Source organism: Tenrec ecaudatus, chromosome 1 (assembly GCF_050624435.1).
Source record: "Tenrec ecaudatus isolate mTenEca1 chromosome 1, mTenEca1.hap1, whole genome shotgun sequence".
NCBI classification, from domain to species: domain Eukaryota; kingdom Metazoa; phylum Chordata; class Mammalia; order Afrosoricida; family Tenrecidae; genus Tenrec; species Tenrec ecaudatus.
The window spans coordinates 229058795-229085985 of NC_134530.1; the positions used below are offsets into that span (position 1 = coordinate 229058795).

A 27191-nucleotide genomic window follows, 5' to 3' on the forward strand; every position below is an offset into this window, starting at 1 on the left:
TACGGCACACTGTTTCCGCCGTAAAGCGTCCACGTGGGTCTGTTGGCGGAGCAACTTTCTGGTTGAGCACCCCAGGTTTGCAGGTGCGGAGGACGGCCGTGTTTGCCATGGGCAAACGCGGGAACCGGGGCCAGAGCCAGCTGCTTAACACACTGACGAAAAAGCAGAAGAAGCACCTTCGGGATTTCGGCGAGGAGCATCCCTTCTACGACAGGTATGGGAGGAGGGGCCGGCGCCAGAACTGCGCTGTCCGGGAAGTGGCCCGCGTTTCCCCGTCGGTGGTCCGCCGGCCTCCGCTTATCCTTTCTCCGGTGCTCGGGGTCACGTCTCGGTGGGCGGGCGATTTAGGGGGCACCCCTGCCGGGAAATGGGTTTCTTTGAATCTACCTAAGTACTGTGCTAGGCACGCCCACTTTTGTGTGCCCTGCATTCTGTAAGGTCAGTTTCTTCCAAAGTTGCTTTTGTTTTTAGTGTTTTCAAAATGCTTGTTGAGATCTCGACATCGTTTAAGAAGACCCAGTGAAGCGTGGGGCTGCGAACTGCCATGTCGGCACTTCCAACCTACTTAAACTAGTCGCTGTGCGGGGGTCGGGGGTGGAGGAGGAGATGAAGCTGGTTGCACCCTAAGATCTCGGCAGTCCTTGAATCTTGCTGTGTGCTGCAGTCACCTCTAGGGCAGTGGGTTTTGGGTTCAACCTAATTTTCATCGACTTGGATACAATGGGAAAACGGATATGGCAGCTCCAGGCTGTGTATGTGGAAGTTGCGGGTTGCCCACAGTCCGGGTCTTGGTTCCCAGTCCACCATTCTGGCCGCGTGCCGTCCTTATTGGTCAGAGCTGACTTGAGCGCACCTAGCAACAAGACAAACTCTGTCGTTTGCTGAATGGTACCATTGTTTTGAATGGAAACCAGTTATTGATTAAGGTAATGCCAGCCATGGCCCCTTTAAACGTTTTGTTTGTCAATTGTCATCTACTGGTCACATTTCTTTCACTGGGGCAGAGGCCCAAGTGCCTATGTAATTTTGACATGATTATAATTTCAGTGGATTTATCTGGTATATTCAACTTTTTTCACGTAAAGTTATCACACTTTTTTCAAATAGCCCATCCTAGTCATTAGAGTGTAACAGTATTCCTTTCTTTTCAGGGTTTCCAGGAAGGAAGTAAAACCACAGATCTGTCACTTGGTAATACTTCATTGCATCGTTATCATTGTGGGTTCTGGGTTGTTGACTTTTAGGAGTCTATATATACACGAATAAAGCCCACTTTCCACTTCTTTTCCATTTTATGTATAAGCTATTATTTTAGTAATATTACTTAGTGTGGGAGGTCGATGCCTATGAAACTTTCGATGTGATAACTCATACGGAGGCCAGAATTTAAACCTGCCAAGACGGCTTCTAAGGGGCAGTTCTTGTTTCCTTGGCATGAAAGGAGGCTCCTGTAAAGTACAGAAAGAGCAAAGGTCTCATCATTACTACAGACAGCAGTTCTTGGTTGTCTTATAATTGTTCTTGTCCCTTTAAACGAAGACTCTGTCTTTGGGGCAAAGGTTAAATCTCATAATCTAAAGTTCTGTCTTAAAAAGTCACTGCCCTTCCCACACGGCACATTAACCATTTGGAAATGAAGTACTAGTACAGCTATAACTAGATTGGCTATTTTAAGGTAATTTCATGCAGTGCGTGGTTGGGTAGCTAGGATTGCAGGATATTGGCAGCAATTTTTAATGTTGAGTGCAGAGAGTGAATCTTTACTCGGTTGGCCTGGTAATAGACCTGTGGTGATACAGAGGACTATGGAGCTTTTGTTTTTAAAATTGCCATTTTCTTTTTAGCCAGAGAGTTCGGATACTTCAAATTCAGAGAGTGAAGCGGAAAGTGAACCAGAGCAAGTGTCTGGGTACCATAAACTGCTTGCTACCTTAAAGAACGTCTCTGAAGAGGAAGAGGAGGAGGAAGAAGAGGAAGAAGATGAGGAGGAAGAAGAAATTGGACATGAAGAGTCAGAAACGAGCGATGAAGGCGATGATGGTGATAGCAGTGTGGAAGAAGAGGCAGCGGCAGTGTCTGCTGAACTTGAGGAAAGTAAGTGTCTTTGGTGTGGACTCTCTTTGCTAGGACCACACGGACAGTGCCCCCAGGGGTCCTGTGCCCTACACTGTGTGAGATGGGTGAGAGCACATGAGTAGTACATCGCCAAGATTCTTAACGTTGTTAGATTCAGCAATGTCCTTGAGAATCTACTGAAAACTCTCAGAAAGATGTAAAACCATTTTTTACTTGTGGTTGCACTGAGTCCAGTGATCCATATGCACCTGTGGTTTAATAAGAGGAGCATTGCTTTATCTTTGTGACTTGCTTTAATTATTGACAACCCTTAGGAAGAGCGAGCTACAAAAACAAAAAACCAGTTCACTAGCACAGGCACCCTTTCGGACAGGGTAGAACTGCCCGTGTGAGTTTCTGAGGCCGTCACTCTACAAGAGAAGTAAACCTCATCTTTCCCCTGAAGAGTGGCTCATGGTTTCAAACTGCTGCCTACTACCCTGCCAGTTCTCCTCTAAGTTTGATGAGAGATAGACAGAAAAGACATGTTCAAGCAGCTGGTTTGTGTGGAACAGCTACATAGAAGGTGTTGAAGATCTTGAAAGAGTCAGAAGCATTTGCGGCTAACCGAGCATGGAGGCTAGTGTGGATAAAATGTTATCACTGCAGAGTTTGGAGACACGGGTGTGCCCTTGCTGTTGTTGCCTGACACCGAGGTTATGGAGTTTATTCAGACGCGTAGCAACCAAAGAGACCGAGCAGACCGGCCCATAGGGGTTTGCCTTGTCTTACCAACTACCGCTGAGTTGACTCGGACCCTACATACAGTTTTTATAATCTGTGTGGGAGGAAAGACTCACTTTTCTGCTGCCAAGTGGCTTATCCTGCAGTGCCACTAGGGTTCCTTTAGGGCCTCTTCAGCTCGAATATTTGTGGCAGCAGGTCGACAGGTCTTTTCTGCAGAGCGGCTCGTGGGTACAAACCGCCCACCCTTTGGTTAGCAGCTGAGCATTAATTACCGTGCCCTCTGGCCTCCTTCAGCTGGAGGCCAGGTGATGCAGTAGTGCTGCTAAAATCAAGCTGTAGAACATTTCTTCTCCTGTCAAAATCTCTCTTCCGGTCCCTTTGCTGTCAGTTGCCTGCTCTGGCATCAGACAATCACGATCTTTCTTTCACTGTAGGTTTGTGTTGGCTGGCCTCGAATTTCATGTCAGTGGAATGACCTGGGATGCTACATCCGTTCTCTTGCAAATCCTGCATTTGTGACTCATCATGTTGTTGTATGTATGCTGCATGCTCATTTCTTTTCACTGTTAGAATTGTCTTCCCCTGTCTGGCTATCTCCAGGTGACTCTGGACCCCTCACTGTCTTTGTGCTTATTTCCCATAGAGCCTGTAGTTGTCGATGCTTGTTTGGTTGCCAGTGCTTTAAGATATCCTGTGGGTCGCTTAATATTCTCACTGGTCAGTTTTTGTTTTGTTTTTTACCAGGAAGAAATTTGATTGCTTCAGAATAAGGTTGTTTTCTTTTGGGGTTTTTTCTTACTCATTTTATTGCGGGACTCTTAGAAATCTTACAACAATCCATCATTCAATTGTATTAAACACACTTTTACATATGTTGTCATCAACATTTTCCAAAACGTTTTCTTTCTACTTGAGCCCTTGGTATCAGCTCCTTTTCCCCCTCCCACCCTTTTGAATTGTTAATCAATTATATACTACTGTTATTATTTTGTGTCTTACACTGTTGGTTGTCTCCCTTCACCCACATTTCTGTTATTCGTCCCCTTGGGGATTGGGCTATATATCAAGCCTTATGATGGGCCCCCCTTCCCCCGCCCAGCCCCCACTACCCCCCTACCCTCATAATATCACTATTCCCACAACTGTTCCTGAGGGTTTTATCTGTCCTGAATTCCATGTGTCTAGAGCGCTTATCTGTATCAATGTGTGTACACCGGTCTAGCCAGATTTGTGAGGTAGAACTGGGTCATGGGGGGCATTCAGAAACTAGAGGAATGATGTGTTTCATTGGTGCTATCCTGCACCCTGGTTGAATCATCCCTTCCTTGTAACCCGTCTTTGGGGGGATGACCAATTGTCTACAGATAGGCTTTGGGTCTCCACTCCAACCCCACCTCTTTTACATCGATACAATTGTTTGTTTTGGATCTTTTGATACCTTCAATACCTCACGATCACACAGGCACAGGCTGTGTGGTTCTTCCATGTGGGCTTATTTGCGTCCCTGCTAGATGGCTGCTTATTTAATTTCAAGCCTTTAAGACCCCAGATGCTATATCTCTTCTGATAGCTCAGCACCATCCACTTTCTTCACCCATTTTGTCTTCAGTGATTGTGTCAGGAAGGTGAGTATCAAAGAGTGCCAAGTTTTTAGAACAAGGTGTTCTTGTGTTTAGGGAGGCCTTGAGTAGAGGCCCAAAGTCCATCTGTCAATACTTAACATATGTAACATATTAACATATGTACATTAGCCTTTATCCCATTATCAATTAATATATTTGCATATGTACATGCTTTTAGCTATACCTCTATAAATAGCTTTTGCCTCCTACTTCTTTGCTCTCTTTCCTTTCCCCTTCCTTCTCCCCCACTATGCTCACCCTCTATTCACGTGCATTGCCCTTGATCAGACCCCACCAGGCATTCTACCCCGTGTTTGCCATCAATTTTAGAGCTCCTGTTGTTCCCTTATTCCTGAGTTTGTTGGCTCCCCGCTTCCCCTCCCTGCCCTCTCTCCCATGTCACCCAGGACCACCGGTCTGTTGTTTTCTCCTCGGGATTATTTTCCTGTCTTATATAATTACAGGGCAAAAGAGAGAGAAACGATAGACAGTTCCAGGTCTGGCTGCTGACCCATATGAGTCTTTTCGGATCAGGTCTGATGAGGTGCTAAGCCCTGTTCCCCGAGTCAGAGGTCTATTTTCGGGATTCCTTGGGAACTTTGCTCCCCTTGCTGCCTGGTTGCACTCCCTTCTAGTTTCACCCCGCTGTGCGTGGGGCGGACTAGGCACACTTTCCACAGTGTCTCCAATGTTGTCCCTTATAGCACGACGGGTCAGTGAGGGAACATCGTGTCTCATGGTGGGACCGGCCCTGCTCTGTGCACTGGCTGCCTCGACCAGGGATGTCATCCCTGGGACTTGGTGGGCCATGATGAGGTCCCCTCTCTCCTTCTCTCTTAGTTTGCACATGTGTGGTCTGGACAGACCTGCCACTCTCCCCAGGCTGTATCTTCAATGCTGTCCTGTGTATTACATTCTGAATAAGTTTAGTTTTGTGGTTTGTTTTCTATCTTTCTTTACTTTTTTAGAACTTACAAAAAATGACTTGATTTCTTTCAAATTGTCAAAGTGAACCAAAAGCCAACTCGTTGCCCTTGAATTACTTCTGACTCATAGTGACTTCAACATTAAACAACCTAGACAGACTAGAACTGCCCCTGTGGATTTATGAGACTAACTTTACGGGACTAGAAAGCCTCATCTTTCTCTCAAGGGGCGACTGGTAGATTTGAATTGCTTACCTTCCAGTTGGCCCAATGTATAGCCACTTATGTTTCCTTAGAAAACGGAATATGATATAATCCATTGAAAAGCTACTTGTCATCCCCAGCTATTTCTAGTCACAATCAGACTGCTTTAAATGTCCAAATATCCATGCATCTTGGTGTATGTTGTCTTGTCTAGGTATTATCCTGGAATAACTCCCTAGAATTAGAACTAGGTCAAAGGGTCAGATTTACTTTTTAAAATCCTGGAGGCTGCTCAACTGAATATTCTTCAGAATTAAACACCAATGGCAGTGAGTATCACTTTTGGCATAGGCTAGGGAATTTGATCTGTCAACAGAAGCATAATTACATTTATAAGTTAAGTACTCTTACAAAATGTTCCTCAAAATTGCAGAGAGAGCCTTATCTACTGATGCTGAGGAAAAAGCTGGAGAAGGGCCACCTGACTCATCAAAACAAGAATCCCCGGAGGAGTTCACAGATGCAAAACACGAGTCACTGTTCAGCCTGGAAACCAATTTTCTGGAGGAAGAAAGCGGAGGCACCGGTTCTCTGAAAGCGTCACAAGGTTGGAGCACAGCCGTGGTGGTTGAATTCCCCAGGTGCTCAGTACAGGTGTGGGCCCTAAGACACACTCCAAAGCTCCTGTATTCAGATGAGTAGGGTTGGGCCCCAAACACTCTGCAGCTCTGTCTAGGGCTCAGAGAAGAGTTGCTTCTCATAGCTGTTTTGTGTTTCTCAGTGGTTAAGCAATGTTGGGCACTGAGTTTAGGAGAAGGAACAACAGAGAACGGGAGTGGGGAAGGCCAAGTCCCCAGGCCTCGGATTCCTGGAATTGGGCTTGGGAAGAGACTTGTGTGTAGAAGACTACTTCCCATTTCTCTTTCTACCATTGTGTGTGTGTGTGTGTGTGTGTGTGTGTGTGTTCCAAATGAACCTGTCTCCACCAGTCTCTCTTGCTCATCCCCACCAGTACTGTGTGTGTGTGTGTTCCAAATGAACCTGTCTCCACCAGTCTCTCTAGCTCATCCCCACCAGTACTGTGTGTGTGTGTGTGTGTGTGTGTGTGTTCCAAATGAACCTGTCTCCACCAGTCTCTCTAGCTCATCCCCACCAGTACTCTGTGTGTGTGTGTGTGTGTGTGTGTGTGTGTGTGTTCCAAATGAACCTGTCTCCACCAGTCTCTCTAGGCTCATCCCCACCAGTACTGTGTGTGTGTGTGTGTGTGTTCCAAATGAACCTGTCTCCACCAGTCTCTCTAGGCTCATCCCCATCAGTACTGTGTGTGTGTGTGTGTGTGTGTGTGTGTGTTCCAAATGAACCTGTCTCCACCAGTCTCTCTAGCTCATCCCCACCAGTACTCTGTGTGTGTGTGTGTGTGTGTTCCAAATGAACCTGTCTCCACCAGTCTCTCTAGCTCATCCCCACCAGTACTCTGTGTGTGTGTGTGTGTGTGTGTGTGTGTGTTCCAAATGAACCTGTCTCCACCAGTCTCTCTAGCTCATCCCCACCAGTACTCTGTGTGTGTGTGTGTTCCAAATGAACCTGTCTCCACCAGTCTCTCTAGCTCATCCCCACCAGTACTCTGTGTGTGTGTGTGTGTGTGTGTGTGTGTTCCAAATGAACCTGTCTCCACCAGTCTCTCTAGGCTCATCCCCACCAGTACTGTGTGTGTGTGTGTGTGTTCCAAATGAACCTGTCTCCACCAGTCTCTCTAGGCTCATCCCCACCAGTACTGTGTGTGTGTGTGTGTGTGTGTGTGTGTGTGTGTGTTCCAAATGAACCTGTCTCCACCAGTCTCTCTAGCTCATCCCCACCAGTACTCTGTGTGTGTGTGTGTGTGTGTGTGTGTGTTCCAAATGAACCTGTCTCCACCAGTCTCTCTAGGCTCATCCCCACCAGTACTGTGTGTGTGTGTGTGTGTTCCAAATGAACCTGTCTCCACCAGTCTCTCTAGGCTCATCCCCACCAGTACTGTGTGTGTGTGTGTGTGTGTGTGTGTTCCAAATGAACCTGTCTCCACCAGTCTCTCTAGCTCATCCCCACCAGTACTCTGTGTGTGTGTGTGTGTGTGTGTGTGTGTTCCAAATGAACCTGTCTCCACCAGTCTCTCTAGCTCATCCCCACCAGTTCTCTCTCTCTCTCTGTGTGTGTGTGTGTGTGTATGTGTGTGTGTGTGAGAGAGAGAGAGATCCAAATGAACCTGTCTCCACCAGTCTCTCTAGCTCATCCCCACCAGTACTCTGTGTGTGTGTGTGTGTGTGTGTTCCAAATGAACCTATCTTCACCAGTCTCTCTAGCTCATCCCCACCAGTACTCTGTGTGTGTGTGTGTGTGTGTGTGAGAGAGAGAGAGAGAGAGATCCAAATGAACCCGTCTCCACCAGTCCCTCTAACTCATCCCCACCAGTACTGTAGAATAGAACTGTCCCACACGGCTGCCTTCTCAGAGACCCTGGACACGGTTGGTACCCATTGGGATGAACTTGATGGCTGTGGATTTCTGGTTTTGGAATCTTGATGGAAACAGACCGCGACATCTTTCTCCTGCAGGAGTGACTAGGGGGTTTGAAGCACTGACCTTGCAATTGGCAGCCAAGCGCTTAACTGCTGCGTCACCAGGGCTCCTTCCTGTGCTGGGATAGAGGGGAAGGGCGATGGGGAAAAGAATGAGTTGGTGTGCACAGCAGTTCGTTTGCTGGGGAAAGAACACACGTGCCCTGCCGTGTGCTCTCGGCGTTCTGACATTCTCTGTTTCTGCATCAGATCCATTTTTCCAACATGTGAGCAAAGAACTGAAAGAGAAAGAAATCCAGGCTGTTGCCACAAATCCTAAAACTTCCCACCAACTGAAAGTAAGTACTGCCTGCTTCTCCTAATCGCACGTGGAGAAGAGCTCTAAGTGATGAAAGAAGCACTTGTGGGCTTTAGTCACCTCCTCAAATGCGAGCCATGCGCGGGTGCCCCACAGCGTGAGGGGGCAGGTCATCAGAAGGCGGAGAGGGGTGCAGGAATAGCCGAGAGTGGCACTAGGAAGCTGCCGAAGTGGGCACAGTGGCATTTAGACTGCCGTCTGGAGACAGTTTACCAGGGTTTAGCCCGACACCCACAGTGGGCTTTCACATGGCCTAAGACAACCAGCCTCTCAGGTCTTTTGTTGTCCGCATCTATGGAAGGGGGCAGGGGTACCTACTTCAAAGTAAAGCAATTCCATTTACTGACCCATCTACAGTAATTGTGCAGGAGAGCAGTAGCTTCTGGTGTTTGGTCAATTATCGGAGATTGTCGCATACATGTTTTAAGTGACAGACCAGTCTTTGCTGTCTTGTGTTCCTAGCACGGCTGCTGTCTATAAGAGCTGGCCATCCTTGTTTCCCGTTGACAGTTGAGTAGTGACAGAGCCACGTGGAATTGTAAGCAGCAAAGAGCCCCTTGTGGCTTCTCCCTGGTTTCCTTGGTTGTGACACCTTGCAGTACAGCGTTGCAGTCAGGACTGGTCCTTGAGACAGTTGGCGCACTTGCTTGGAGTTCCCCGTGTCACTCTTGTTCATTGTGGCGTGCGATATACATTTAGCATGTGGGACGTCCTGTGTTTGCCCTCGTACTCGAGATACAGAAATAGCCTTTATAAGTGCGTGCTCCCCCGCCCCTCCTGATGTCTGTAATTCTGTCATGTCGAAAATAGCGCGGCAATGCGGTCATCGGGCGGGGAGCCTCTGGAGACGGGCTTCCTGCACGCGGCGTATTGCCCTGGAGCGGCATATGCCCTGTGTGTTTCAGTGGCTCATCCCCCCCCTTATGCCGGTGCTCGGCCTTTTTCTAGCTACAACACAAGAATTCTTGAACGAGTATCCCACAGGGTATTTTCTTTAGGTGTGTTTAAAAAAAAAAGGTACGCATGTGACCAAATACAGTCAGCCAGGTGGTGCTTACCGAGGTGGATCGGCCACCAAGCTCCTCCCTACCCCACCCCAGGATGCGTATTCTTTCTAGCACAGTCTAAAATTTCAAGAAATACTGAATGAGTGGAAAGAGCTCAGCTATGAGGTCAGCAGCACTGGACTTAAGCCACAGCTCTGTTCCGTCCCGTGTAAACATTTAGGTCTGTCACCTCCCAGAACCTTCGTTTCGGAAATTGGACTAGAAACATCACAGTTTCTAAGTTGCAGGGCACTGTGACGTTACCAAGCATTACATGAATGCACGGGGTTGGTTGGCATTACTGCTTCCTAACTCACGCTTGATCTTTCTCCCTTAGTGGCCCACCCTAGGCCAGGTTGTCTTTTCATCCAAGTTTCAGAAGTTGGAAACACTGAAGCCACCAAAGGACATTGACTTGAAATCACTCCATCTCCAGAAGCCTCTAGAATCCACCTGGACCAAGACCAATAGCCCGTACCTATCTGGAGCCCCCAAATCAAGTAGCCCTTTCACCCCCCTCCAGAAAGAGCTCTTCCTAATTATGAATTCTTACCGGGACCTGTTCTACCCAGAGAGGACTGCCTTGAAGAACGGGGAAGAGATCCGCCATGTGTACTGCCTACACGCCATCAATCACGTCCTCAAAGCCAACGGCCGGGTACTGGGCAACAATAGCAGGCGCCGGAGCCAGAAATTTGGAGTGGGTGATGATGATGACTTCCGGGACCAAGGACTCACAAGGCCCAAGGTAAGTGTCAGCAGCCACTTCTGAGGGCCTCGCCCCTGGGCACCGTATGACTCGCAGACAGGTAGTGTCGGCTGTAGCACTGCAAAGAGCCTCGGTAGGAAAGCGCTCAGGAAAGGGCTGGGGCGGGGCCGGCCAGTGCTCTGTTGAGCCCGGGGTGCTCTGAGTCAGTGGATTCAATGGCAGGGAGTCCTGCGGAGGGGTGCTATGAGTCAGAGCTGACAGGACAGCATCTAACTGCAGTGCTGTACCCTTCCTGATGTTGGGGCGCTCAGTCTCGTTCTCCCCTTTCTTATTCTATGTCTGTCTGTATTGAAGAACTGTCATCTTGTTCAGATTTTTCTCAGTGAGCTCAGTAGGATTCTTAGATTTCAGGACTGAGAAGAAGCCCTTTCTTACTCTAAGCCGAATCATGGCTCGGCCTGTGCAGGTTGCTCTTCTGGGTTGAACAGCCGTGACGAAGTTCTCTGTTTCTGTGTAGAACTGCATCGAAGAATAGGATAGGAGGCAGGCCAACCGTAAAGACTGCTGCTGGTGCGCTGACATGCGTGCTTTGTCTGTGATTGTTTCCATTGATCTTGGAAATCAACCACTTAGCAAGCATTTCCTAGCTTCGTTCTCTACAGTTGCAACTTCTAAGTGTTTTTATAAATGCTTAGAAGCCTGAGTACTGATCTTTCCATTGAATTAAGGTCTTATTTCAAAAATGCTTCATTATAACTTCCGAAAACCGTACTCGTAATATAAAAAGTCGTGATGTATTAGTGTTTTTCCTTATTTACTGGCTTTCTCTTTTGCTTATTCATTCATTCACCTGTTTACTCAGCATGTATTTTCCGGTGGCTCTTAACGGGTGCAATTACTGTGGGAAGTTCTGTGGGAAGAGAGAAAGGAGTAGCAGCCTTTGGCCCCCAAGAAGCCCGTGGTGTCTGTTCTCAGGCTTTGGCTAGTGGACGCAGCTGGTAAATGCGTTGGCTTGTTAGGAAGTGGCTCTGGAATTTCTTACTGAGACCTGCTTCTCACCGCGCCTGGGCGCTGGGGCCTCAGAGCACGATGGTGTGTGTGTGCAAGCCTCCATTGGAAGCTTCTAGTGTGGAGTTGGGCTCTCCTGAGCACGGTGGAGGCTTGGCCCTTCCTGCAGCTCACCCACACATGAGGCCGACGGGCCGCCGCCTCCACCTGCGCCCCCACCCAGGCTGCGCATGCTCCCTCCACAGGTGCTGGTGGTGGTACCTTTCCGGGAAGCTGCACTGCGGGTGGTACAGCTCTTCATCAGCCTCCTAGAGGGCGACAGCAAGAAGAAAATCATCGTGAGCAACAAAAAGAGGTTCAAGGGAGAGTATGGCTCCGATCCCGACGAGAGACCGCCCAACCTGAAGAGGCCGGAGGACTACGAAGCTGTGTTTGTTGGCAACATCGACGACCACTTCAGGATCGGTAATTCCTCCGTGTCCAAACCAGGAGGCTGTGGGACTGGCCTCAGGCGTAAAGCCCCCCCCAGCAGTGGTTAGGAATCCCTCCCGAGGGTCACCGACTCAGCCCCTGAGTAGAGCTAGTGCGCATGTGCGGCATGTTCTCTGCCTGGGGAGGCAGTCTCTAAGGCGTGTTACAGAAGATACCTTTATTAGCTGGGCAGCCTGGTGGGGGGGAGGGCAGGGACATGGCCACGCATGCCAGCACACAGACACAAGGAGGAGATAGATCTGGGGGGTGGACACTGGGTGTCCTGCGTCCTGGCTGATTTCCCTCTTGCCTGCCACGTGGAGACCCTACCCATGAACCTCTACTCTCGTCACTCACCAGCTCATGACCCTGGCTGGTCTGTCTCAGCTCCCAGTTACTCCACCGGTACCTCTAGAAAGTCACAAATGCTCAGGCCAAAAAAACAAAACAAAACACATTTGTTGAGCACTGACTGTGTTCCAGGTGCTGCCATGCAGCTGGAGCTATAGAGATAAAAGATGGCCATCTTGTCAGTGACATCCCGCTGTGTGGGCACAACAGGGAGTGCAGTGTGATGATCAGAGGGTGCAGCGGGTATTCCTAGGCACTGAGAGCCAATTCTCGTATCCACACGAGAGCACGACGTGTCGTGAAGGCCTCCAGTGGAAGTGGCAGGTGTCAGGACTTGCCCATTAGCAGAGGGGATGGTGGAAGTGGAGGGAAATGTTTTGTGAAGGAAAGCTGCATGTTCTGAGAGAGCAGGGAGGGTGAACCTGGCACAGCACAAGGGTCACACGTGTTCAGCCAGGCTGGGAGGACAAGAGCTGGTGCTGAATGTGGATTTGTGCAGGCATCGTGCACAAGCAGCTGGGCTAGGGTGGAGCGCGGGAAAGGGGTGTGCAGTGGGATATAAGTTTGTATCACACGGATGTCAGACCCGTGCTTAAGGCGTACATTCACCAGCAGCTTTATTGGTGCTGAATCCGGGATTCGTGGAGAGGAATTTGAGTCTAGAAAGATGGGGGCCAGGTCAGGGGTAGAAGCAAGAGTGAGGGTCGATGTCTTAGAAACCACCAGTGAGCAAGAGAGTGCTTCAAGGAGCGTGGTCAGTGTGTCCCTTCAGGAGCACCCAGGAGTGCCCGTTGTCTTGGTGACTGAAAGCAGTTGGCGACCGTTGCAAGAGTATCTGCTACAGGGCCCCGAGAATCAGAAGCTAGATCACTGGATGGAGAAGTGGCCAGGATGTTTGACAGTTCTCTGGATGAATTTGACCGTGAAGAAACAAGTGGGAGCTAGAAGGGTCCCTGGGCACACGGGGAGGGTGAGGACCATTGTCATTGCTGTTATTCTAGTAGCCAGCTGAGCATGCTTTTATGCTGAAGGGAAAGATGGGGTGTAGAAGGTACAGGAGAGAAGGGGAGTGATGGATTGGTAAGTGATGAATGAGCTGATTCGTGCTTCCCTGTTTTGTGCAGGAGTTGCAATTCTTCAGAGAAGCATCCGGCTCTATGCCCCGTTCTATTCCTCGGACATCCTGATTGCCTCCCCTCTGGGCTTGAGGACCATTATCGGTGGAGAAGGAGAGAAGAAGAGAGATTTTGACTTTCTGTCGTCTGTTGAGCTGCTCATCATTGATCAAGCTGATATTTACCTGATGCAGAACTGGGAGCATGTCCTGGTAATGCTGGTCCCTCACAATCCAGAGGGCCAAGATTCACACGAAGGGTGGTAGCAGGCTCAGTGGTTTAAGTTTTAGAGGGCTCTTGAAGTCCAGGTTAAAACTGCGTTCACAAACAACTTCTGTCTTAAATTTCAAGACAACCTTGCATCCTTCTCCCCACAAACTGGCCATAATTGAACAAAACGGATTAAAATGTAGACAGTACTTTAAAGTGAGTTTTGTCCCTCAAAGATCTCTTTCTGCTGTTAGTCCACTTTAGTGTGCTGGCTGATTGGTTAGTTTTAAATTCCCCTCGTTAGAAATGTCTTTACCTAATTAGGTTACATTGATTCTCTCTTGTTTAGTCTTGTGTGCAGATGGGAAAACAGTGGTTAAGATTTCCTAGTGAGAGAGGGGTTTTGCAGAGAAGTGGAGGGCAGCCTGTATCATCCAACTATCATTTGGGCTCTCTGCGGGTCCTGCCTGTCCCCATACTCTTCAGTGTTGTTGAGACTGATAAAAACACTCTGTTTTGACATGAGCCTTCCCACAGGGCTTCTTCCTAAACGCGTGGGAAAACGCCTGCAACCCAGGACCGGAGGTGCACCTCCGACAAACAGGAGTCCAGCTTGTTTATAAAGCAGATGACGTTTCCAGAACTCTAGCCTTTAGCACGGGGAGACGTCAGATGTCATGGAGAAATTCCACTCTCTTTCACTTGTAATTCCTCTACAAGCTTTTAGAAGTCCCCTTGGATTTTTCACAGACTGAAAATAAAATGGAGATGGGAAACCCGTGTGGATGATAGGGCTGAACCGCTTATTTGAGGAATTGGCAGGTGTGATGGGTTCTGAGTCCAACCCTCACATGGTGAGAAGCAGCTTCTGGCAGGGCATCAGCTCAGTTTCCCACATCTTTTCCCTCCTAAGAGACCCCTTGGCAGATGATGGTCACATTGCAGAATGTCACCTCCTTTTAAAGAAGGCTTCCCAGGAGGCCGGCTGCATGGAACAATCCAGGGGCTGAAGAATCAGTGATGTATTCTATCCTTGTGGTGACCCTGTGGGGAAGCGTATGCGGGTTTCCCAGACTGACAGTTTATGTGAGCCAGCATCGAGTCGATGGCAGCCAGTTTGCTTTGGGTTATACTTTATCCTGGATTGTGGGTTATAGTACAAAAGTCAGGGTTTTTGTTTGTTTGTTTTTCCTGAAAAGGGGGCGGTAGGTCAGGTAAGTTTGGAAACTTGTGTTCTAAAGGAAGTTCGCTTTTAAAAAGGCAGCCAGTATTTATTGGGGGTGCTCCTAGTTCCCTCAGTAGTCTTGTCGTCTGGGAGCTGATCAGAGACGCTCCACGCGTTCAATGAGACGGTCCACATGAAGCGTGTTCAATAAGCCGATCCTGGCACATGAGCACTCACGAAAGATTGACGGAAGTGTCCTTTCTGCTCAAAGCACTTGATGAATCACATGAACCTCCTGCCCCTGGACTCACATGGAGTGGACTTCTCCCGAGTTCGGATGTGGAGCCTCAACAACTGGTCCAAGTACTATCGCCAGACATTGCTGTTTGGGGCTCTGCAGGATGCCCAGATCAACTCTGTGTTCAACAAGTACTGTTTCAATTTGCAAGGCCAGGTAGGCTCGCTCCCCACTTCCTTTGGGCTTCCCATGAAGCACTGTCATCCTGGGCGATGAAGCCTGTGGTCCTCCGTGGAGTTGCGCCTCATGTTCTCCTTGGCTCTTGCAGGTGGCCGTGAGGCACATCCCGATGACCGGCTCCATCAGCCACGTGCTGGTGCAGCTCCCACATGTCTTCCAAAGGATGGAAGTGGAAAACCTCGCGTCAGTGATTAATGCCAGGTACCTAACCCACACACCTCCATAGCCTCATCAGGCACCTGGGCCAAGGAGAGGCATTTGACTTGGACAGACAGATCTAGAGTAGAATTCCACATTTGTCTCACTGCTAATTATTTACCAAATTGTTGCGAGCGTTGTGCCTATCCTGTTCTTAGACAAGAAGAAACAGTGATTTGGCCCAGCCTCATAACCAGCCAGTGGCAGGGTTGGCGCTGTGGATCAGGCCTTCTTTCTTGTGTCTTGGGGCATTTTAAATTTATATCACCTTGTTTAATGCTGCAAAGGGTCTTACATCAATCAGCAAAGTGTAATAGGCTTTCAAGGGTCAGGCCTATTTCTCTAGACAGCCCCGCACCCCCACCCACAGTCCACCGTTTCTTTACTGTGCTTACCTAGGCCCCCGTGCTAGTGGAATGGTGCTTAGTGTACGCTGGGACTCAGTAATTATTTTAGACTGATTGGTGTGTGGATTTACGCGTCTAGAATAATTCCATGAGATGGAATGGAACGTGTTTTCTCAGTGAATAATGGTTTTTAACGCCCTTAGCAGGCTTTGTCCTTCTGTTGTCTCTGAGACAAGGCAAGCCAGATCGTGCCCTATTTAGTGAGGTAGCGGGAGACTGACTTTTCTGGGCTCACATGGTTTGTGCCAACACTGTTCAATATTAGACCATTGACTGCCTATTTTCCCCTCCAAACTCAGGTTTAATTTTTTCGTGAACAAGATCCTGCCTCAATATCGTGATGCAGTCATGTCTCACACGCTCATCTATGTCCCCTCCTACTTTGACTTTGTGCGTCTTCGAAACTACTTCAAGAAGGAAGAACTGAACTTCACCCACATCTGCGAGTACACGAAGAAGGCTGCGGTCTCCAGGGCCAGGCACTTCTTCCTTCAAGGGGAGCGGCAGCTCCTGCTCCTCACAGAGCGCTTCCATTTCTACAAACGGTAAGGAGCATGCTTGTAGCACGCGGTGCTCAGCGTGGCCTGCTTCGCACCACGGGGGTCGCAGGGTGGTATGTGGCTTCCCTCCACTACTCACACAGGGGCCAAAGCTTGTCATGTACTGGAGACTCTTCTCGGTGGTTCGTAAGTGCTGTGGTAGTTGGGTTTCCTTCCCAGTAGACGTTGCTGAGAAAGGTATCCTGTGCGTACAGATGGGTGTGCAGTTGGGGTCCTTTGTTTGTTTGTTTTGTGACTGGATTTAACAGGTTACAGTTCAGATCAGAGATGCTAAAGACTCCGTTCTTTGGTCCGCAGTGCCTCTTCTCAGCTGTGTCTGCAGGCAGGCCTCTCTGGCATGACTTGAAGTTTTGTTCCACATTCCCCCCCTCGCCACCCTGCCCCCCCACACACACACACACTTTCCAGAGCCTTCTAAGGGGATTCTCTTCCTGAGCACTTGGTAGTCGTGGTAGCAGGGCTCCATCTAGTTCTTCAGGGTTGTGGAGACTGGTGTCCATGTGGGCTGTTAGCCCTCTGTGCTAATTCTTTCCATATGCCTTTCCATTCTTGGCACTTTTCCCCTCCGGACAGGGAAAGACCATTGGTCCCGCCTCGGATGGCTGCTGAAGAGGCTTTAAAACCCAGGTGCTACTCCCCACGTAGAATTGAGAGAGTTGGCTGGGGGAGTTATCGGACACCATCGACACTGGCATCCTCAGCACTCTGGGGCTAAGCTCCCAGACCAGTGACTAAGTCCCTTAAGGTGATGGATCGTGTCTAATTTTGCCTCCTGTGTGCTCTGCCACATTCGTGTGTGTACTTGCTACAAAGACAAGTAGACACATTTAAATATCCTTGTGTCAAATCTGCATCTATCTCAGTGTGTTCTCCTCCCACCCTCCCCCTGACCCATTGATTCTCATGTCTGTCCAAGCGTCTACTCGTCCATCTCCACGATTAGGGGACGGTGCATGAACAGTATTTGCAAGTAACTCACCAATTGCAAGTGTTTGATTGCTCAGTGGTTCCCCAGTGCCAAATGGAAAAGCCTTTGTTTGAGCCCTTACGCTGTAGAAAGATGGCCATCACTATCTGTTGCTTCTTCCTTCTGTCCTCAACACGGGCTGTTGTTAGGGCCGTCCAGTCAGTGCTGACGCATAACGACCCGTGTACAATGAACGGAACGCTGCCCCAGCCTGTGCCATCCTCCGTGGTCTCTGGTTGAGTCCACTGTTGCAGCCAGGGTGTCAGTTCTCCTTGCCTGGGGCCTTCCTCCTCTTCCTGCCCCTCGACTTTTCCATGCCCGATCGCCTTCTCCAGAGCCTGGTCTCTCCTGACGAGATGTCCAAAGTACGTGCGACAAAGTGCCCCTTCCCTGCCTCTAAGGAGCATTCTGGCCGTACTCCTTCCAAGACAGATTTGTATATTCTTTCGCCAGTCCTTGGTACTTTCAGCATTCTTCAACAGCACCCTAGTTCATATGCATCGATTCTTCCTCAGACTTCCTTGTTCAAAATACAACTTTCACATACATGTGAGGCAACTGAAAATACCATGACTTGGGTCAGACGCACCTTCGTCTTCAAAGTAGCACGCTAGCTTTTCAACACTTTAAAGAGGTCTTGTGCAGCAGTTTCACCCAGTGCGGTGTGTGATTTATCTCTTGCGTGCTCCTTCCATGAGCATTGATTGAGGCTCCAAGGAAGACAAAGTCCTTGATCACTTCAGTCCTTTCTCTGCTTATTGTGATGTTGTAATCGCGAGGACTTGCGTGGCATACTGTGATCCTTGATTGCAATCTTAATCTGCAAGGGTGTCAAGGCCTCCTCGCTCTGACACAATCAGGGTTGTGTCATCTGCATACTTCAGCGTGTTACTAAGCCTTCCACCAAACCAGATGCCACATTCTTCTTCATAGAATCCAGCGTCTCTGATGATTCTCACCACATACAGATTGAATACAGGACACAACCCTGACGTACACTTTTCCTGATTTTAAACCATGCAGTAGTATTCCCTTGTTCTGTTCCCACACTGCCTTTAGGTCCATATACAGATTCCACACAGATGCAATGAAATGTTCTGGAATTCCCATTTTTCTCAAGACTATCCAAGTTTATTACGATCCACACAGTTGATTGTAGCATAGCTTAGAAAATAAACCACAAGTATTCTCTGCGTTCAGCCAAGCTCTATCTCACATCAGCAATGATCGCCCTTGTTCCACATCTTCAGAATCCAGCCTGAACCTCTGGCAGCTCCCTGTCAATGTGCTGTAGCAGCCATTGTTGGTTGATCTTCAGCAAAAATGTATTTGCCTGTGACATCAGTGATACTGTTCTATAGTTTGAGCATTCTGTTGGGTCACTTTTCTTTGGAATGGGTACAAATATGTTTCGCTTCCAGTCAGTTGGCCAAGTAACTGTGTTCCAGATTGCCTGACCTCCACTTGTTGAAACATTTCGGTGGTTACTCCATCAACTCCTGGAGCCTTGTTTTTGGCTGACGCTTCCAGTGCTTCTTCCTTCAGCACCATTGGGTCTTTCTTGTGTGCTACGGCTTGAAACAGCTCTTCTTGAAATGCTTCCTGCATCAGTCAATATTTTGCCCATAGAATCTTCCAATATTGTAACTGGGCGCTTCTATTTCCCTGTGTTCTTGCAGTCTAACACGTGCTGAGAGTGTTCTTCCTTTCAGTTTTCTAGCTCTAGGTCTTTGCTCATATCATTATGATGCTTGACTTTGTCTTCAGCTGCCCTTTGAGTTTCTACTCAGCAATGTGCGTCATTTCTTCCATTTGCCTTGGATACTCTGTGATTAGGAGCCTGGGGGTGGCGTGCTTACTCATTGGGCTCCAATCTGCAAGGTTAGCAGTTGAAAACCGCCAGGTGCTCTCGAGATAAAGACCAGGCTTTCCACTCCGTAAATGGTTACAGTCCCAGAAACTCACACAGGGCAGTTCTGTCATGTCCTGTAGGGTCGCTATTGAGTTTGAGTTTGGACTTTATGGTTTAGAGCAAGTGTCAGCGTCTCTTCTGTACCCACTTTGATCTTTTCCTGTCTGCTTAGTGACCTTTTGCTTTCTTCATGTGTCATGTTTTGGATGTCATCGCACAGCGCATCAGGTCTTCATGTTCAGGGTGTGAGTTCCTTTCTTGAGATGTTCTCAAAATGCACATGGGATTTACTCAAGGTTGTGTGCCGGCTTTTGTGGACTTGTGTTCATTTTCTTCTGCCTCAGCCTGGACTCACAGGAGCAATTGATGGTCGGAGCCACAGCCAGCCCCTGGCTTGGTTTAGCTCTTGCTACTGAGCTTTCCTTCCTCTCCTCCCACAGATGTAGTCCATTTGGTTTCCCTGGATTCCGTCTGGAGAAGTTCACATGTGTAGTTGCCATTTGTGTTGTCGGGCAAAGGTATTTTCTATGAACAGTTACTGGTTTTGCAAAATTCTGTCATCTGATCTCCAGCTTCATTTCTGTTACCAAGACCATATATTTGCAACTTCTGTTTCCTCCACCTTGTTTTCAGTTTTTACACTCCAGTCGCAAATAATTGTCAATGCCTCTGGATTACATGTTGGACCAACTTCAGACTGAAGTTGTTGGTAGAATTCTTTAATTTCTGCATCGCTATCTTGAGTCATTGGTACTTAAATTTGAATAATACTTGTATTGGCTGGATTTCCTTGTATAGTAGTAGATACTATCTGAACACAGCATTGTACTTCACAACAAATCTTGAAATGTCCCTTTTGATGACAGTCAGCCCCATTCCCTTTGATTGTGTTATTCCCGGCATAGCAAACCCTAAGATTTTCTGATTCGGAATGGCCAATTCCAGTCCGTTTCAGCTCACTAACACCTAGAACAACACTCCTTACGTGTTTCATTTCATTTCTGACAGCTTGCAACTCTCCTAGATTCCGACTTCATACATTCAAAGTTCCGATTATTAGATAATGTTGCCGCTGTTTCTTCTCATTTTGATTTGTGCCCCCTCAGTAAATGAAGGTCCCGAAAGCTTTACTCCTACAGACAACCCCACCCCCATCATGATGGCCAAGTCTTCTTCAAGAAGGCAGCTCTTCATCAGTCGTATTTTGAGTGCCTTCTGACCTGAGGGTCTCATCTTCGGGCACTATCTCCAACAACGTTCTCCTTCTGTTCTAAGGTTGCCGGTGGCTAATCCCTCTGAAATGGACCCCCATTCCTTCTTCATCATCTGTTCTTAGTCTGGGAGCTCTGCTGAAACCCGCTCGCTCTGGGTGACCCTGCTGCTGTGTGAATTACCAGGAACATGGCGTTCTGTCATCACAGCAGCACACCAGCCACACAGTACGGCAGACTGGCAGGAGAGGAATGCCCTGTGACATTTAAATTCTTCCTTCGCTATTTCACTCGCTCCCATTCAGATGTACGAATAAAGTGGGACATTTTCTCAAAGAATCCCAAAGACAGAGCTGGAAAGTCCCTAGGCTTTGGAGCTTTTAGATGGTCCTTCCTACATGCCCTCCCAGAACAGCACTTGCTAGACATGCTCTCCCTACAAGGACGTGGAGGCCCCGCAGAGCTGACCTCCCATGCCCTGTGGCATTCTGTGGACCAGATTTTAACATTGGTAAAACTCATCTTGGCGAAATAGCCACATGGCAGCCAAACACCATATACCCTAGCTTGTCGTGCATTCTTTCCAAAAATTGGAACTTTTTAAAAACGCCATGGGATGCGGGACAAAGTGTTCAAAAGCGGGACGTCTGGTCACCTTGGACTAGATATGTGAATGGAGAGCTGAGAGTTGACGGCTTTGTGCTTCCGTGGGCTCCAGGCTTGGCTAGCCAGACAAGGCTGTTTGGCCAAAAGCGTTGATGAGGGCCTGCTGGTCGGCACCATTATGTGCCTTGTTGGAGTACTGCCTTGTTGGAGTACTGCTGAGTAGGGAGTTGCCCTCACTCGGTCTCCAGAGCATCTAGCATTCTGTCAGCTCGACACAGGAAAGGAGCCTTCTGAGTGAAGCGGGTGCATCGGAAAGTTCCCAGTGTGATTGTCTATAGCAAGTGTGAATTAAACGGGGACGAGGGCTGCTCTCAACTACCTTGGCAACTTTTTAAGGAAAAGGCTTGGCATCAAAGACACCCTCCCTTCCTCTTAAGTAGAGCTGTCCTCAGGCCTACAGGGCTCGTTTATTTTGACCAACCCGGTTCCCCTGCAGTCACTGCAGTCAAATGTCTGGTGTGCCGTGTGCTCAGTGCCTTAGACGGCAATGGGTATGTGCCGTGGCAAAGACGGTGGAAGTAAGGTACTTCCAAGGTTTCCGGCTACAGAATGTTTCACTTGAGAGCCCAGAGGTGGTGTTGGGTATTCTGGTCTGCAGTGCCTTTGTGGTTTGAATTCTCCTTCGCCCTTGGGGAAGAGCATGTATTTTAAACTCTAGGGCCCAGCAGTAGGCAGTGCTGGAAAGAGCAGGACTCCACTGTGAGCTAGCAAACACATTCCTTCTAAAGAGCCATCTGTGAGGGGTGAAAACAGCCGCTCCTGGTCATAGTGTTTCTCCAGAAGGTTCTTCCAGGCTCTATTCCTGTGTGTCTCATCTTTCAGGGTTCCCATGGCAGCAAGTTGGAGACTCTGGGCGAAGACATTTTTTAATTTGCCAGTTCGACGTTTTCCAGGTGTAGTTTAGTGACATCAGCTAATCCTGCTGTGCCACCATTCCGTCATCACAGGCGCCCTCCCTGCATGCGATCACACACCCAGGGGCCACTTGTGCTGGACTGCGTCATTGAACAGAAGGAGGTGGGCTCCATCCATGTTGTAGCATCTTCTGTGTAGCTGAGTAGCAATCCATTGTACACTTACGTCCCACATTTTGTTTATCCATCCATGCATCAGTGGACCCTGAGGTGGTTCCGCCCTGTGGCCACTGTGCACTGCTGCTCTCAGGTGTTTTGGGCATAGACCTAGGAGTGCCCTTGCTGAGTCAGGTTGGTTTACCGGTTACACATTGGGCTGCTAACCGCAAGGTCACCAGTTGGAAATCATCAGCTGCTTGTTGGGTAAAAATGAGACTTTCTGTAAAGATTCTGTAAAGATTCAGACTGTCAGAAATCCACGGGAGCAGCTCTACCCTGCCCCATAGGGTCAAGGAGTCAGCATGGCCTCGATGTCAGAGGGAGCTTTTGGTAGCTCTGCTCTGGAGCAGGCAATGTGGGATTCAGAAAGGGCTCCCGGTGTTTTTAAGGCTCTACTGCTCCTTTAAGAGAAATCCAGTTGTCAGCTCTGCACGTGTGTTGTGGTTGCCTTCTTTATCCAATGGCAGAGTAAACAGACATCCTGAATGCCCTTAATTTTAGGCCCTGTGAAAGCCTGAATTTATCTGTAGGGGTTACAGGCCAGGTGGCCTAGTGGGTTACTTGTTGGGCAAGGTCAGCAGTTCAAAACCACCATCCCTTTCATGGGAGCAAAATTACGCTTTCCCTGCCTGTAAAGAGTTACTGTCCCCAAAATCCACAGGGGCAGCTCTACTCTGCCTGTAGTCAACCCAGTGCCTATGGTTTTGTTTGTTGTGGTTTATGGGCCATATTATCTATAGGGGTTTCTGATGAGCAGCAGCCTGTTTGAGGCCTGGGTCCCTGCGGAGCAGGCCGATGGAGACGTCAACAATCGGTCTTATGGCTTCATCTGGCGGGGCCTGGACCACTTTTTCTATTCCCAAGAGAGTTTTAGTCTCTCGGAGGTAAAAACTGATTACAAGGGATTTTCTTTTCCAAATAGACCATCAGTTGTTATTTTACTTGAATATAATATTTTAAATAGTATTATGCTATTTGAAAAGTCTAGACTAACGAAGAGAATCATATCATACCGCTGCCTGGATGTAAATACTGATTATGGTGTATTTCTTTCTAGTCTTTCTCATGTAAAACAAACAAATAAAAATGTGCACAACCACACACAAGTTTACAGGCACATTCTAAAATACCAGAATTTGGATCACACTGTCCAGTGTAGGTATTTCTTCTTTTGGCTCTTAAAACATTTTCAATCTGCTCAGTGGGAAAAAAAATTCAAGGATGTTAATATTTTGGTATATATATTTTTATGAGACAGATCTATTTTAAGTTTGATCTATCACATCCTTCCCAAAATTTTGTTTAGAAAATTTTAAAGCAAAAGGAGATGATCACACAACATGACCAGAATAATGCGCGTCTGTCATCTCATTCTCCTAGACTCTACCAGGTGGTAGTGTTGGCCACTGTGCTCACACCCATGTTCTCTCCTCTCCTTCTCTCTGCACCTGCACATAGTTTTCTCTTCCTCCCCGAAGCATTTGAACATTGTTGCAGGCTTACTGTCACTCAGCCTCCAACAGCTGCAGCATGTCACTTCTGAAAGGAGCGTTCTTTTACCTAACCACGGCAGTGTTACACGACATTGCTTCAATAGTAATCGCCCGATGTCTGGTTTATAAGGATCCCCAGTAGCGCGATGGTTAAGTGCTTGACGGCGACCTCAAGATTGGTGGTTCAAACCTATCCAGTGACTTCACGGGAGAGACACCTGGTGATTTGCTCCCATGAAGAGTCCAGCCCTGAAAACCCCATGAGGCAGGTGTTTCCTGACCTGTTGTGTCACTGTGAGTCAGAATCAACTCTGGCACACAGCAGCAACATACTGTCCAGCTTCACATTCTCCTCGGTCCAACAGCCTGGTTGTTAAAGGGACCATCCTGACTGTTCTCCTCACTAACCAGCATTCACTCAGGGCGCCTACATCTGGCAAACAGTCTTTGCTTCCATCATCTAGCTTAGGGTAGTACTAAAGTAGTAGTATGTGCGAGGACATTCCTGTTTCTCCTGCCATCTAGTGGTTGAGGCACGGGGTTGCTGCCTGTCAGCCCACAGCACATTGGATGGCCCTGATCATGATGACTTGGCCCAAAAGGTGCGGTTACCCTGAGAAGAATCGTCCTTTGCCTTTCTCTGTTTTCGTGACTCGGACAGTTTCAAAGAGTCTGATCTAGTCTCCTGTACACTGTCCTGTCATCTGAATTCATCTCACGGTTTCCTTATTATGCCGTCAGTGGTTGGCAAGCACTGCTGGATGTTGGAATCCCTTTGGAGACCTTTAAAATCATCCAGGTCTTCAGGCTGCACCCCAGGCCAGTTCAACCACAGTGCCTCGGGAGAGGGACCAAGCGTGAATGGCGCTTCCAAAGTGCCAAACTGTTTGGCGCAGCCACTGATTTAGATGACTTATTTTTGGTGGTGTTCTGTACCACCAAAGAGGATATCTCTTGGGTCTCTTGTCTTCCATCTTCTCCACAGCTTCCAGTGGAGACCTCTGGACCAGAGCTTGTGAGTGGATGCAAATGACAGACTGTCGGGGCTCTCAAAGGTTCTCGGCTGTCACAATAGTGCAGTGCTGCCATGTAAGCAGTTATTAATGTGTAGCACTTGCCTACTGTCTCTTTTTCAGCAGTTGTCCACATCCTTACAGATTCTCCAAAAGGTGCCATTGTTTATGTGTCCAGTCTTTCTGCAGAGGACCCTACTGCCTTCTGGGGATTCAGTCTGCTGTAGGCTGAAGCTGGTTCTTGCTCCCAAAATCGGACTGCCCGTTTCTTCCTAGTGCTGTGTGCAGCAGCACAGTAAACCCAACCCAACCCACGGCCATCGAGTCTGTTCCTACTCATAGCGACCCTAGTGGACAGTGGAACTGCCCCTGTGGGGCTCCCAGGCTGTAACTGCTTAGTGGGTTAGAAAGCCACTTCATTCTCTCATGGAACTGCTGGTGGATTGATTCTAACTCTGTGGTTAATAGCCCAAGACATAATCCACTACGCCTCCAGGGCACCTCACACCACCAGCACCACATCCATAGAGGGAAATTGGCCATGGTTGGAATATTTACACCACAGATATTGGCAAGTACTTTCAATCAGCATTGCCCATCCTCCACTGCAAATAAGGTATTAAATACACCAGCACCCTGCTGAGTTCACTTCACTGGCTTGTCTCCAGACCCCAGCTCTTTGAGCTCAAGAAAAGAAATTACCTGGCGTTTGTTGTTGTTGTTGCTGCCGGCATGGGAATGCTGGAATTGCCTTAATTTTCTGCATCCTAGGCAGAAGTGGAACTCCTAATGTGTGCTTCTCTCTGTTTTGAGACATGGTGAAGTAGAACCGTTTATTCAAGTTAATTAGCCATTAGAATTCCTTCTTTTGGAGAGGTGATGTTAAAAGGTGAGGCAAGTAGTGAATTGTAGTCTCCAGAGAGACTGGGATGAGCCCTGGGAGATAAGAACAATAGGGTAGCTTGTCCTCTGTGACTAAGCTGAAACTCCCAGGGGAGGCTGACAGTGGTGGTGTCGGAGAGAACCTAACGGGAAGAAGCCGGCCCTTGGGGGTGTCGGATCTTCAGTGTTGTGCCAGTAGGGACACTTGACCTCAACCCCAACCAGATGGTGAGTCTCTAGGGTCTGCGCCCCCCTCCCCACCACTGTGCCACTTTGTGCAGCAGGGAAGAGGTGGAAATGCAGAAGCTGTTGAAACTAATTGCTTTCCCATAATGCCTAATGGGTCCTCAGGCAGGATTCTGTAAGTGGAGAAACTCGGGACATCTACCATGGCGTTAACGTGTCTACAGAGTGACACCAGAAGACAAATGGGGATGTGTTTGCAGTGGAGGCAGCAGGTTTTATCTATTGGCTTTTACATACCGGGCCTCGGCTCATCCCCACTGCAGAGCATTCACATCACTCGATGGATATGAAGGATCAGGACCTTGGTAGCTCAGTGGTTAAGCACTCGGCTGCTAACTGGTAAAGGTCTACAGTCAGAACTCGTAGGGAGAAAGCTGGGGCCCTCTGCCTTTGCCTTAGAAACCCTCTGGGCCAGCTCTACAGCCCTGCAGGGTCGGTGTGAGTCAATCGATAGGATGGCAATGGGTTTGGATGGTTTTATGATAAAGGTAATATTACACTGTAACTGGCTGCTGCTTAAGTTATCTGTGACAGATTTTTAACCATTTCCTGTTCTCCACCCCACCTCCGCCTACCCAGAGTCAGCTCAAGCAGTGCCAAGTTAGCCTACCTTAGGCCACGCCTTCAGAAAGCAAAGCAGCCAGCACTGAAATCTCCCTGTTAGAATGGTGTTTGACGCGGTCTAACTGATTTTTCGTGCACGTGACAGAGTAGCATTGCCCTCATACGGTTTTCTCAGCTGTGATTATCAAGGAAACACGTAGTCAGCTCTGTCTCCTTATGGAGCCATTTGGTAGGCTTGAACCGCCAGCCTTTCGATTAGCAGCTAAGCACTGAACCATTACTCCGTAACAGGGCTCCTTGGGCTTATCTTTTTTTGTGCTATCATTGCTTTCATTCACATGAACAGCCTGCGTAAACTCAGCAGCCTCTGTAGAAGTCTTAGGGAGCTTTCCACACCATTTCTCAAGGAGACATAACTTCTCGCTCTCTCCCCTCCCAACAGGTATACAATAAAAGGCATTAGGAACCTGATTTTCTATGAACTGCCGACGTATCCCCACTTCTACAGTGAGGTCTGTAACATGCTGAAGGCCACCAACCGAGGAGAGGAAGCCACGTGGACCTGTACTGTCCTCTACTCCAAGTACGATGCCCAGAGACTCGCTGCAGTGGTTGGCGTGGAGCGGGCAGCACAGATGCTACAGTCCAAGAAGAATGTCCACCTCTTTATTACTGGAGAAAAATGAAGCATCACATTTGTTAAGATGCTCAGCTATAATGCTCAGTTGTGTACCATTTGGACCCTGACCCAATCCTGATGACTGATACAGGAGAGGGATGGATGTGAAAAAGGTCGTCAGGCAACATCAGAGTTACCTGATAGATGACTTCTTTTCAGGTCTTGTGTTCCTGAGGAGTTAAATGTAAACCGATTTTGGTAAATCACGGCTTTCGGAGTCAAGAACTGTATCGAGTTAACAGGAAAAACTTCTGTGTGTGACTCATTCCGTGCGCCATAAATTATTTTATTATGATTTGA

General features: G+C 48.3%; 1 protein-coding gene across 1 annotated transcript; it reads left to right on the forward strand.

The window, feature by feature from the left end:
* On the forward strand, positions 1–27191 carry UTP25 (UTP25 small subunit processome component). Its single transcript, XM_075529888.1, has 12 exons — positions 1–214; positions 1152–1191; positions 1845–2094; positions 5988–6161; positions 8359–8447; positions 9851–10261; positions 11476–11695; positions 13177–13379; positions 14814–14996; positions 15109–15221; positions 15925–16170; positions 26655–27191. The coding sequence occupies exons 1-12, from the start codon at positions 108–110 to the stop codon at positions 26896–26898; spliced, it is 2280 nt and encodes a 759-aa protein (XP_075386003.1). The 5' UTR covers positions 1–107; the 3' UTR covers positions 26899–27191.